This window comes from Peromyscus leucopus, chromosome 10 (genome assembly GCF_004664715.2).
Source record: "Peromyscus leucopus breed LL Stock chromosome 10, UCI_PerLeu_2.1, whole genome shotgun sequence".
Classification (NCBI taxonomy): domain Eukaryota; kingdom Metazoa; phylum Chordata; class Mammalia; order Rodentia; family Cricetidae; genus Peromyscus; species Peromyscus leucopus.
In genome coordinates, this window is record NC_051071.1 from 1,548,825 (window position 1) to 1,562,500 (window position 13,676).

Sequence of the window (13,676 nt, forward strand, 5' to 3'; positions counted from 1 at the left end):
CTGCATCATCCCCCACTGCATCATCCCCCACTGCATCACACCTCCACTGCATAACTCCCATAGGTAATCGAGCCCCAGGAAGCACTTGAGTTTTCTGCAGACCCAGCAACAAACCCCAGCGAGTATAAACGAGTTCTTGGTGATCAGCAGAAATGGCCTTAGCAAGGGAAAAGTTAAAGGCAAAATGAAATTACTCAGTGACATTCCACTGACACCACAAACCAAAGCCTTTTGGAAGAGGAACTAAATGGGTTTGCTCAGCTGCTGACATATAAGCTTTGATTCGAATCACTGCACTCAGGTATAATCCTTTGCTTTGCCTCATGGGCAGCATGAACAGAGTCCAGAGGGGGCATGAAGAAGAATGGTATCCATACTATACCCTATGTGATTAACACACCTTAGAACTCTTTACTGGGCCTTACATATTGTACTTCTAGGAGGCTCAGCTCCTGCCCCAATCTAAAAACAGCAGTAGCAGGGAAAAGGAGCCCAGCCTTCATACTGAGCCTGGAGGGAGGTGGGAGGGACCAAAGGCAAGGCATTCAGTGGAGCAGATCCAAGCAGGCCAAGGGCATCACAGGGGCAGCCAAAGCTGGACCTGTACCCTAGCTCTAACCTTGGTAGCCATTTCTTCTGAGCCTCTTTTCTAACCTCCACAATTTTGTAAGCTACCTACTAAAGTGGTGGCTCTCAACCTGTGAGTCTCAACCCCTTTGGGGTGGAACAACCCTTTCACAGGGGTTACCTAAGACCAACCTGCGTATCAGATGTTTACACTACAATTCATAACAATAGCAAAATTATGTTATGAAAAATACAGTTATGAAGCAGCACTGAAAATCATTTTACCATTGGTGGTCACCACAACCTGAGGAACTGTTATTAAAGGGTCACAGCATTAGGAAGGTTGAGAACCACTGTACTAAGGTAAGGAAGCATGGTGCTGACTACAGAGCCCAGCACTGAGCATGTTCCAGTCAGGCCCAGGCACACTTAGTGAGAAACTACTGTGCTCAAAGCACAGACCATAAAACAGGTAGGTGAACCTCCATGAAGCCCCAAACAAACTGTCTTATTGACGTACAGGTGGTGATGTAAGAAGCAACTAGAAGGAATGTCCAACACAGAGGATGAGAGAAAGAAAATAGAAGTCAAGATACCCATTAAGCTATCAATCAGTTCTCATTTCCCTTGTTCCCTATCTTTCCCCATGCTCCCTCAAAGTGTTTATTTTGTTGTTGTTGTTGTTGTTGTTGTTGGTGGTGGTGGTGGTGGTGGTGGTGGTGTGTATAGGGAAAGACTACCTGTTAACCTCTATCACCCACCTCCTAGAGCCACTAAAATCAGGATGCGCAAGAGATACACCCTACCCAGATCCAGCTACCAATACAAAGTGAGCAATTCTGTGCTGGGAAGGCAGCTGCCAGGGTGACTGGAGGCCCAGCCAGAAGAACAGGCCCTGTGAGTGCCATCTACAGGAGCTATGTGGACAGCAACACATCTCAACCAGATGTGTATCAGACACTGTGTTCAGCTGCTGGTGGGACATAGCACAGGAAGCAGTGCCTTCCCCTCAAGAACCTCACACGTGGGAAAAGCACAGAACTGGCCCGCTTTGTTCAGATTCCCATGTTAAGTCTGAGCCCCTACCCCTTGGCTTTCCAAGATTAAACCTAAGCCACAGGTCCTCCTTCCGAGCACTACTCCACCACCGGCCCAGATTCCTCCCCATGGCTGAGGAGATAGTGTCCCAAAACAAAAGGAACCAGAACCATGCATAGGAAGAGGAAGGAGGACCACAGGTTTAGGAGGACAGGAACCCGAGTTACACGGCAAGTTTCACCTGCACCTGTCCAAACACTTTCTAACTGAAATCGCTGCTCAGATATATACTGACCTTCTCTGCACGCTGTCCTAGCATGGAGCTCCTGCCCCACAGAAGTTCCTGTAAACATCACCTGTGGCTTCTGGTTAAGACCAGTGGTAATATTCCAAGGCACTGGGTAAATTCCCCAGGCCACCTACCTGGCACTCAGGCCTCCCCAAGGCAAGTGCTCTGCCCCTCCAGAACAGCAGCCCAGGGCAAACCACCACCATTTCAGAGCCCTGGGCTCCCATGATCTTCATTCTACATGGAGATAAGGCTAACTTCTTCCTTGAACCATTGTGAGAACCAACTGGGATGAAGGACAAGTCATGGAGCTCCCTCGACACTTACCTGCAGCTCCATGCTAGAGATGCAGAAAGGTCATGGGCAGAGATGACCCACCAGTGGCCTGTTTTCTGTCTACAAAGTGTTCTCAACATGAAGTACTGGTTGAACAATAAATTGTTTTTTAAAATCTCTCTCTCTCTCTCTCTCTCACTCTCACACACACACACACACACACACACACACACACACACACACACACACACCTGGGCTTCGGGCTTCTCTAGAATGCTTTGGTCTGTATCCCCCAACATCTTATCACATGGCTAAAACCAGCGTTTCCATCATCTGTTTTTCAGGGAGGAGCTGATCCAGGTTTTAGGGACTCTTTGAGCTTTGATAGTTTAGACAGAAGATCCTTTAAGAAAAAAATTAATTATAAACACAAAATTATAGATAAATGAGAGGTTCTGGAGGCTAAGAACCATTAACAATGTCCCACATTCAGTGCCAGCACTCTGGCCTGTGACACCTGGAGCATGTCAGCAGCTGAGGAGACTCCAGCAAGCACTTAGAGCCAAAGTCCATGCCCTATTGTCAAACCTCATCTGTGTAGCCTCTGGCTTCATAAGTATCATTACACTTGTCCCCCATTAACTTTTGGGATGTACTGAAATGAAAAGATGACTTCAAAAGCAATATGAACGCTCATCGACAACAAGACACTATGCAGGGCAGCACCTGGCACCTGCCCCCTCAGAAAGCAGTCACAGAGAACACAGGGACAATGTCAACCTGCTGTCTAATATGTTTCTTCACCAGCTATAAAGCTTCCAAGGCTGCACAGTGCCTCTGTTACTCACTGCTTCATCTGTAGTGCCTGAAATAGGTCCTAGATACATACAACATGCTTGTTCAGGCACCGAGGACATAGTTCAGTAGGCAGAGTCCTTGCATACCATACATGACGTCCTAGACTCCATTCCCAGCCCAGCATAAACCAAGTGCTCTGGTATGTGCCTGTAATCCCAGCACTCAGAAGGTGGGAACAAAAGGACCAGAAGTTTAAAGTCACACTTGACCACACAGATCTGGGGACAGCCTAGGCTACATTAAGACTGTCTTACAAATAAAAGGTAAAAACCTTGGCCAATGAATTTTTATAAGGGTTACAGAAGGATTACTACTGTACACTTACAATAGAGGAAGCTAGGATCTAGAGCCATCCAAGAGACATCAGCTGCATGGAACTAGGATGAGGTGTTGGAGGAGTGGGTGGATGATGGTCCCTGCCCTGGTGGAGCAGGTTCAACCAGCCAGACACCCCTAAGGGATTTCTAAAACCCTGCTGAGGTGTCAAGGAAGTAAAGCTAGAGGCCTCCACCCTCAGAGTTCTGCAGTCTGAGAGGCATGCAGCTTGCTATTGGATTCAGCCATCACTCCTTGTTCTCTCCCTCCTTTGGTTCATGACATCAGAATCCAGAGCTGAACTGCAGCACTCATCTCCAGAGGAGCTGCTGGCCCGCTTCCCAGTCACAGCTACCTGCTACAGGTCACTTTCCTGCAGCCTAAAGCTGAACCAGGCACTTCTTGTGCATTTTACATTCCCCTCCCAGCACCCAGCCACTAAATAAACACCAAGAGGCTAAGAAGCACCAAGAGCAGGGTTCTCAACCTGTGGGTTGAGATCCCTTGGGGAGGGGAGGTTGAACAACCCTTTCACAGGGGTTGAATATCATATATCCTGCATATCAGATATTTACAATTCATAAAAGTAGCAAAATTATAGTTATGAAGTAGCAATGAAATAATTTTATGGTTGGGGATTTCTCCAACATGAGGAACTGTAGTAAAGGGTCGCAGCATAAGGAAGGTTAAGAACCACTGATCTAGAGAGACACAGAAAGAACAGAGCTGATCCTCTCCAGCCCATCACAGTGTTTTCTACCCTCAAAATCTGAATGTATGTGCATCTACAGTAAGAACAGAGCTGATCCTCTCCAGCCCATCACAGTGTTTTCTACCCTCAAAATCTGAACGTACGTGCATCTACAGTTGCCTATAACCTTGCTTTGAGAAAGCAAGGAAACAAAGATAGCCACTTGGACAGCCATAGGGCTGCTACACGTTTTCCTCAGCAATACCACAACTATACAGAAACAAAGTAAAACAGACCCTGATCACGATCGGGGATGGGTGCTGGTGGAGGGACAGGGGGTGGTGTCCAGCACTAGGCAAGCCTGTGCACTAACACTGCCTCAGAGTGCTCCATCCCCAGTATCCTTCCTAAACACAAGGGAGTGTGTCTATTTTAAACAGGGCTACCCAAGGAAACTTCCCTACTGTATCAAGGGCATCAAGTTACCTTACACCAGATCCTCCATCACAGTGGGAAGGCCCTGCTCTGGCTGTCTCCAGTTACCCAAGCTAGAGAGGCCTAACAGCCACTCACCTGTCCATGAACAGGAGCACAGGGGAAACAGCCATGATTCTACTGTGACCACACAGTTCTCAGAGACCAGCTGCAGATGCTCTGAATCTCCTGGTGCCACATACCTGGCAAGCCACAGTGTCACGGCCACACCACTGTGTCCTCCTTCCACCTGTTCCGAAAGGAGAAGGCTTGCAGGAAGGAGATCAGCTGGAAGGGAAGGGGTGGGGCGCCTCACCAGTCACAGGGAGGGTGGAGGCAGAGAAGGTAGGCAAAGTGGGGCAGCAAAGCCTGAGTACGTAGGTCCCCAGGCCAGGAGGCAGCCCCAGTACAAAGCAAACAAGACAGGACAGACAACCTTCTGATAACAAACCCCACTGTTACTTCACACTTAGAAGTAGAATAGCACTGTACAAGTGGCCTTGTAAGCAACACCCGTGACTACTTGCTATATTAGACACTGTGCTACATGGAGAAGCCATGTAAATGTTAAGTATGTAAGTGAACCATATCATGTGACTCACTGTCCAAACACCCATTTGAAAACCACTAAGGGGGGGAATTCTCTCTCATTCACAACTGTAGATACTGTTTTAAAAAACAAAACAGAAGCTAGAGAAATGACTCAGTGGTTAAAAGAACTTCCTGCTCTTCTAGAGGGCTTGGCTTTAGTTCCTCAACTCCAGCTCCAGGAAATCTGGCCTCTTGCACACGCACACATGCACGCACAATGAAATTAAAATTAAATAGATCTTTAAAAAATAATGAACAGGTAGAGCTAAGGATGAAATTCAACTGCTTGCCTAGCATTCAGAAAGTCCTGGGTTTGATCCCTAGCATCCATCAACCAGGCATGATGGCACAAGCCTGTCATCCCAGTATTCAGAAAGTGACAACAGGCCAGCCATGGTGGTGCACACCTTTAATCCCAGCACTCGGGAGGCAGACGCAGGCAGATCTCTCTGAGTTCAAAGCCAACCTAGTGTACAGAGCAAGTTCCAGGACAGCCAGGGTTGTTATACAGACAAACAAAAATCGGGTGACAACAGAGGGATCAGAAGTTCAAGGTCATCCTCGGCTACATATAAGTCCAAGAGCCTGGGCTACTGAGACCTTGTCTTAAAAAACAAAACACCCTAGGTGTGATGAGAATCATAAACTCAGCACTCCAGAGGCTGAGGCAGGAGAGTCGAGCATTTGAAGTCAGCCTGAACTATACAGAGAGCTCCAGGATACACAGTGAGCCGCTGGCTCAAAAACAAACAAGAAAGATCTAACAACTTCAAGTTCTACAAGAGATCAGCTCTAAGCCCACCGGCAGTTAACTACAGGCTGGTTCTCCTGGGGCTGTTATCAACCCACAGGCCAACCCTTGGTCCTGTAGAAGCCCCCTCCACAGGCAGACTCCACCATCACCCGACAGAGAAACCCCGTGTCTGGAGCGCCACTAGGAACATTTGTTCAACAGTCAGTGACCTTGTCTGGAACAAGGAGGTGGCGACTCCAAGGAATGCAATGTCACTTGATACACCGTGGGGAGGAAGGGGAGGGAAGGAAGGTGACAGGAGGACCCTTCTGTTCCCCTGCAGTACAAAGCCCACAGCCTCATGAAGGCAGTCTCATGTCTCCTTCAACTTCCTCAGCCTTCGGTAGTTTTAGTTCATATAATATAGGACAATAAAAAATGTTAACTCCATAACTTAAAAACTCACGAAGAAGTCTTCCAAACATGGACAGAAGGAATACAGACCCATAAAGAACAAGGCTTTCTTAGTCCTTCTTCCCAAGGTTCATCCCAAGAATTTATTAGGTCCCTCAGCAAACACATTCCCTGGCATCATTACTAAGAAAACTAACTGAATGACAGAACACCTGCCTAGACCACACGAAGTCCAGGGTTCAGTCTGTAGTGAAGGGGAAGAAAGGGGTGGGAAGTGCTCAAGAACTTTCTGCTGCCCCTGTGAGGATCATCTGATACAAAGTTTGGGGGTGGGATATCAGTGCAGTATGAGCACATGTTTAAAAGTCCCCTACACTGCACTGAAGTACTTTTATTATGGAACTCAGATACAGTAAAGCTGACTTTGGGGGCATATAGGTCAATGTGTTTTGACATATCCATAGATCCAACCACCATAGAAAAAATATCTTTTTTATTACATTTTTATTCTGTGTGTGTAAGGGAGGTATATGTGCCACAGCATGCCTGTGGACCTCAGCAAACAATTTCTCTCATCACCATGGGGGTCCCTGGGACTGAACTCGGATCATCATGCTTAGTGGCAACCACCCACCAGCTGAGCCATCCAACCAGCCCCAGAGAAAATTATAGAAACTATCTGAGAACACAGAAAGAACACACATCATATGAGGTTCTTGATACCAAAGCTAAAAGGAAAACAATACAGAAAAATTAAAAATAAAATATTATCAAATAAAAAGTATAATGTGTCATAAACAAATTGGATTGTTCTAAGAATATTAAATCATTAGGAAAATAAAATGACATTCCCATCCCTCCCACCCCCCCAAAAAAGCTAGAGGAGAAAACAGCCTGCAACGGATGGAGAATAACCATTCAATAAAGTGTAAGATAGGAATGACTTTTTTAAGATTTTAAAATTAGAAATAAAAAGGAATGTCCAGGGGAGGGAGGGGAAGGGGGAAGAAAACTGGGAAGAGAGGGAGGGGAAACTTTGATTGGTATGTAAAAACAAAAATAAATAAATAAACAAACAAACAAACAAACAAACAAACAAACGGAAGTCTGAGAAAAGCTATCTATTAGAGAAAGCCACACATCTGATCAAAGGTATCCTATAGCAATGTGGACCACACTCTCAGAGGTCAGGACCCAGGCGGGGACTCTGCTAGCGCCTGTCAAGGTAACACCACGTGGGGAAGGTGAGGAAGCAATAAGGCAAGAAAACAAGATGAGAGGTAACAGATGGAAAAGAAACAAGTTCATGCACAGACGGTGGTTACTGTCTACAGAATAATCCAAAGGGTTTACAGATAAACTATTAGAGTAACTGAATAGAGCAAGACTACAGGACTCAAACTATAAACATAAAAATTAACACTATGAGCCGGGTGATGGTGGCACACGCTTTAAATCCCAGCACTCAGGAGGCAGAGGCAGGCGGATCTCTGTGAGTTCGAGGTCAGCCTGGTCTACAAAGTGAGTTCCAGGACAGCCAGGACTACACAGTGAAACCCTGTCTCAAAAACAAACAAACAAAAATTAACACTACCCAGAGTCACAACTACATATTATAAAACTATCAAAAATAGTATCTTGGAATAATTTTTAATTTTTTAAAATTTTCATTTATTTATTATGGGAATCATATGCCACAGCATGCAAGTGAACAATTGTGGAAGTTAGGTGTCTCCTTCTACCATATGGGTCTCGGGAATGGAACTCAGGTTGTCAGGCTTAGTAGCACGTTCCTTTATCTCCTGAGACATCTCACTAACCCATTTAGGAATAAATTTATTGAAAGAAACACAAGACCTTTACATTAAAAAAAAAATAGCTTAAAGAAACAACAACAAAAAAACTAAACTAATGGAGAAACCAACACATTCAAGGATAAGACTTCATTGAGCTATTATGTCAATAAAATCCCAAACAAAACCCTGGGGAATTTTTTTTAAAAGGAAACCACCAAGCTATAAAATTGCCATGGAAATGCAAAGGACCAAGGTCAGCCCAGGCAACACCACAGAAGAACAAGCAGGAGAACACACTTGGCAGTTACCAGGCCTCTCACACAGCTGACTAACTGAAAACTACCGTGGTGTTAGTGAAAGAGAAAGTAAAGGTGGGGGACAGTCAGCTGGTTCCCTCAAAGGTTCAGTGAGAAAAATGGTGTGCATACTGCATGTACAGGGCTCCTTCAGACAATCCGGGCTTAGACCCATTGGGAATGGCAAGACAACAAAACCGCTAGAAGATAACAGGTAACAAGAAATCACGCACCATAAAAGGAAGATGTAGAATTGGTTACAGCCTAAAATATCTTTGTTCATAAAGCAAACAAAACATAACATTAGGAAGATTAAAACGTTAGCTATGAGCTGGGCGTGGTAGTGTGTATCTGTATTGCCAATCACTTGGAAAGAACACTGGATTTTGAGACCAATCTGGGCAACATAATAAGCAGTATGTAAAAAAAAAAAAGTAAGTCACAGTGAAGGACATGGTATTTGTGGCACATGTATTTGAAAAGGGATGCTTACCCTGAATATACAAAATATACCTATAAACCAACTTTATGGGGATACAGTTCAGATATGGAACACATGCTTAACATGCATAAGGCCTAAGTTCCTCCCAGCTTCACAGGAAAAACAATAATAAACAATAAACAAAAACCACCACAAAAGAAATTCCAAGTGTCAGATACAATATAAAAAGATACAGCCTATCATTAAAATAAAAGTGCAAATTAAAACCTGTACAGCCCTATCCTGCCACCAGGATGAACAAAGAAAACAAAAGAGGCAGTACCTATGTCTAAAGAGGCTACTGACCAAGCTGCCTGCCCACAGAGCCAGTGAAGTGTCAAGTGCCGTACCCATACTGGGAAGAGGCTTGGCATGGACAAAGCAGACCCTGGGATTCTGCCCAGGTGTGCGTGCCTCAATGTACAGGTACAAAAGTATTATGATCAGCGTCACCCTTCAGTGCTGAAACTCAGCAAAGTACCACCCACAGAAGCAGACACAGTGTGAGAGCCAAGGAGGCCAAAACCAGGAATGCAAACCACGTTTACTCTGTTTAGCTAAACAGTGGTCACCTTCTGCAAGACAGACATTGTCAGGGAAGGGCCCCCAAAGAGGCTTCTGCAGGCTGCTAATCCAGTGGCATTCAAATGAGTGTGCTCACACTCGATGCCTAATCTGCGTGCTTTGCTCTACACAATGCAGCTCTACCACCCTCCTTTGCAGCCTGCCTGGATGTCCCTCCCAACACAGGCCCTGCTGTGTTCTCAAACCACTTAGACACAGAGCTGGAAGCATGGATTCCAGTTTCTTTCTCTTTTTTTCCTTTTTAAAGGAAATATTTTTGTTTGTTTTCAATTACATGTGAAGATCAAAGGACCACTATGAGGGTCCAGGTCGTCAGGCTTGGCAGGAGGCAAGTGCCTAAACCTGCTGAGACACCTTAGAGGCCAGGATTCTAGTTTCTGAAAGGCCTACCTCCCACTACAAGGTGAGGGCCTTCCTGCTTGGTCTCTGTATCCTAAGGTCTGGCATAAAACCTGCTGGGTAACTCATTAATCTGACCCTGAAATGACGCCTCTGCAAGTCTCCACAGAAGGTCACAGAGTCCACAAGGCCCATATTTTCCCTACCCACAAGCTCCCAATCTCTTCTAAACACTCCCTAACATGCCAATACAGGAAAGAAAAATTAAGCAGAGCTCCACTCTCTAATATCATAGACTTAGATTTTTATGAAGAGAGAAAGAAAGCAGAGCAAAGGGGCTAGCGGGATGGATCAGCTATTAAGAAGACTTGCTGCTCTCCCAGAGGGCCCAAGTTCAGTTTCCAGCACCCACATAACACAGCTTATAACCTTCTGCAACTCCACTCCAGGGGCCTCCATGTGCACATATTCACATGCAGGCATACACACCTACACATAATTAAAAAATATAAAACTAAATCTAAAAAAAAAGAAAGCAGCATGAAAGTGGCTGTGTAAATTAATATAAAATGTACCTTACTAAGAAAATGCAATCTATTTCTAATCTCCAACTGAATACTAAGAAGAAGGGGGAAAAGAAAGGCCAATAGTGAGCAGTTTGTCCGCATGGTAATCATAAGTCATCTTGGAATCACAGCCATCTTAGCAGAGTCAGGAGAGGGCTATGCTCCTTTAGCACTGGAAATCTTAAGGAGAAAAGTCTGACTAAAGGTAGAAAGCGTACTCCTGGGATATGGACCCCAGGAGAATGTGGCTCAAACTGCAGCTGCCCAGCCTGCCTGACTCTGGACAGAAATGAGCCCTCACAGCCTTCATTCATAGAATAGTGATGTCACCACTAGGTTCCTAGGCTTCTATCAGTCAATGTGCTTACTAACCAGAGAACAACTGATTAATTACAAAAGACCAAGTATATTATCTAACATGAAGCATATTGATAAGAATTATATTTTCATTCAACAATGCATATCAAATCAACTTCTATCCTAAGCACTATGCCAAACACTGGGAGGAATCACTGACGACCACAAGTCTAGGTCCCCTTCTCCAAGCAGCTTAGCACTGAGAAGCATACTATTTATACTGTAATGAATGACTTTCCCCAAAGAGGAGGCAATGTGGAAACTCATTGAAAACAATGAGGTGCGCAGCAGAGGGAAACACTCTCCAAGCATGGCCCATACTTCAGAGCTGGCCTTGCTTGCACTACATTCCAGAATTGCCAAGGAGTGCTTACAAGTTCTGATGCATGCATCTCATCCTAAACCAGTGAAGTCTAACCTCTAAGAGTGGGACTTGGATGCTTTTTCTCAACAAACAGGAATTTTCATAATCATTTTTATTTTAATTTTCAGTGCTGAGGACTGAATCTAGAGCCTCCACATAATAGACACATGATCAGTCACTGAGCTCTATCTCCAGCTGACCATTTGTTAATGTGTCCCTGACATTTCTATTGTGCTGAGAACTTTGCTCTTTAACCAATAAAAGCTTCCTACTTCTTTAATTGATGTTTTACCCTGTATGTATTTAAGATAACTTACTGTTTATGGAAGCTGCTGGAAAGGAAGGATTATCTTTAGACTTTGCTTTAAATCTGTGCCTCATTTGTACTCACCAAACCAAAGTCAAACAGCAAGCCCTGCCCTGCAGTACAATGTGAGCTATCTAATGTCTTCAGATTCTTCTAGCTCACCGATCCAAGATGGATGCAGATTCCTAATCTGATGGGCTTCTAAAACCCAATGTGCCATTCCTCTGTACCCCAGTAAATCTGGGCCACGTTCCCCATAAGCCAGCAGATCCCTTGTTTTTCCTAATACAACAAACACCAAACCATAGAGTATCTCCTACCACAGGATTAAAATCACTTACACTGGCTCTAGAAACATGAGTCCATACTCATGTTTGGACTATGTGCTGTTGATGTTCCGAGACTAAGGAAAGATAGCTGGGAAGAGCTGAGATCAGGAATGACAAAGACCTAGACCCAGTCCTTGAGGAGCTCACAGAAAAAGCAAGGCCACATGACAATACTAGACTACAGCTGGCCTGCAGGAGACAGGACAGCTGGCCTGAAGGAGATAGGGCAGAATGACAGAGTGACAATTCCAGTCTATAGTGACCTGTATGAGACAGGAAAGAGTACAGTACTCTGTAGGAACACCTCAGCATTGGAGAAGCTTCAGAGAAGGGTGTCTGTTGTGCTAGCCCTTAAGAATACTGCAATTGGCCCTGCGGTGGTGGCAGCGCACGCCTTTAATCCCAGCACTTGGAAGGCAGAGGCAGGAGGATATCTTTGAGTTCAAGGTCAGCCTGGTCTAGATAGTGAGTCCCAGGACAAGCCAAGACTACACTGAGAAACCCTGTCTCAAAAAAAACAAAACAATGCTGAAAGAAGGAATAGAAGGGAGAGAGAACCTCAGGCAGAAGCAGGAAGTGTGAAGCAGAGCACTGGAGCCAGAGTCTGTGAGAAAAAGAGAAGGTTCAAGGTATACCAAAGAAAAGTCCTCTCCAAACTCATATCATACTAACTGGAGGTTTAGTTAGTACGGCAAAACCATGGCAAATTCCAACAGCCACTGGCCATTGCTAGGAGTATCATTATTCATAAAACAGTCTGGGTGTTCACTGCCTAGAAACTTTATCCAAAGGGGGAAAAGGGCTCCTGGCATATATCACTAAGGCCCCTGGCTATATAGCACTGTGACCTCTGCAAGGTGGGGAGAGTCAGAGCTGACTAGTGTCAGGGACAATGATCATAAAGTAGCAATTCTGGAAACCCATCCCCCATTTCATCATCTAAAATGCGGACCAAGCAGGCTGTAGTACACATGGCAGAAACAAAGCCTACCTTCCTTATTGTTGGGAAGGTAAATGATTCATAGGGAGGAAGACCACGAAGACATTATTAATAAGTATATGAACAGCTTTTAATTATGTAAGAGACTGCTTTCTCTAAGCTAAAATGTAGAACACCAAACCATAGAATGAGCCTATGGTTTTAGTTGTTGATACTGTTGTTTTATTTTTACAGTACTGAGCATGGAACCCAGGAACCCACACTTACAGTACTGAGCATGGAATCCAGGACCCCACACTTGCTAAGCATGTACCCTACTTCTTGAGGCAGATCCCAGCACTAGTCTACTCCATTTTGTTTTTTAATGTTTAAAACTCATAAAAAGTCTGTAAGGAAATAAAGAAAAATTCTAGTAGGTATGAAAGTAGAATGATGCCCAAAGCTTTGCTGCATACTGTTCAACAAAGAGAAGCTTTAATAGTGTACACAGGGGCTAGAGATGACTCCGATGGTCAAGAGCAATGTCAGCATGCTCCTGGCCCTGTGCACGGTGCTCTCGGCAGGTTTCTCTCAGCTTCACCCCCTTTATTATGATGTGCTGGTTAAACAATCACTGTGTGTTGCTTTTATACATCAAAGGGACAAGTTTAAAAATAAAGTCACAGGCTGTCCTCTAGAGTAGGCTGGCAACAGAATTTCCCACCACAGTGGCAATGTACCCAATCTGAGCCATTCAATACAGCAGCCCCTGACTCCCACATGGCTGCCGAGTACCTGAATGTGGCTAGTAAGGCTGAGGATCTCAATTTTCCATTTTAGGTTATTTTAATTGGTTTTAACTAATGGCTAACATACTGGATAGCACAGGGCCAGCCTCTGCAAAGTAGACTCCAGACAACCAGAAGGAGTGAATTTGCTGAGTGAGTACAAACTGCATCGGGGGTCTGGGACCAGGAGCTGGTGGGCTGCTTAGGCGATGACACAGGTCCTGAGCAACTGCAAGATAGACATGTAATAAATGAGGCAAGGCCCACCAGCCTCGGAAACCCTGTCCCTGCAATATCCTTGGA

The 13,676-nt window shown here is 44.9% G+C and overlaps 1 protein-coding gene across 5 annotated transcripts in view; it reads right to left on the reverse strand.

The window, feature by feature from the left end:
* The window catches only part of Tbc1d14 (TBC1 domain family member 14), a 94,447-nt gene that overhangs the window by 55,902 nt on the left and 24,869 nt on the right, over positions 1–13,676 (reverse strand). The window contains exon 3 of one of the 5 annotated variants that reach the window (XM_037208880.1): positions 13,462–13,602. The exons of the other annotated variants lie outside the window; for them this stretch is intronic. Within the exon in view, the coding sequence (XP_037064775.1) occupies positions 13,462–13,602 (141 nt within the window). The remainder of the gene's footprint in view (positions 1–13,461; positions 13,603–13,676) is intronic. 5 annotated transcript variants of the gene reach the window in all.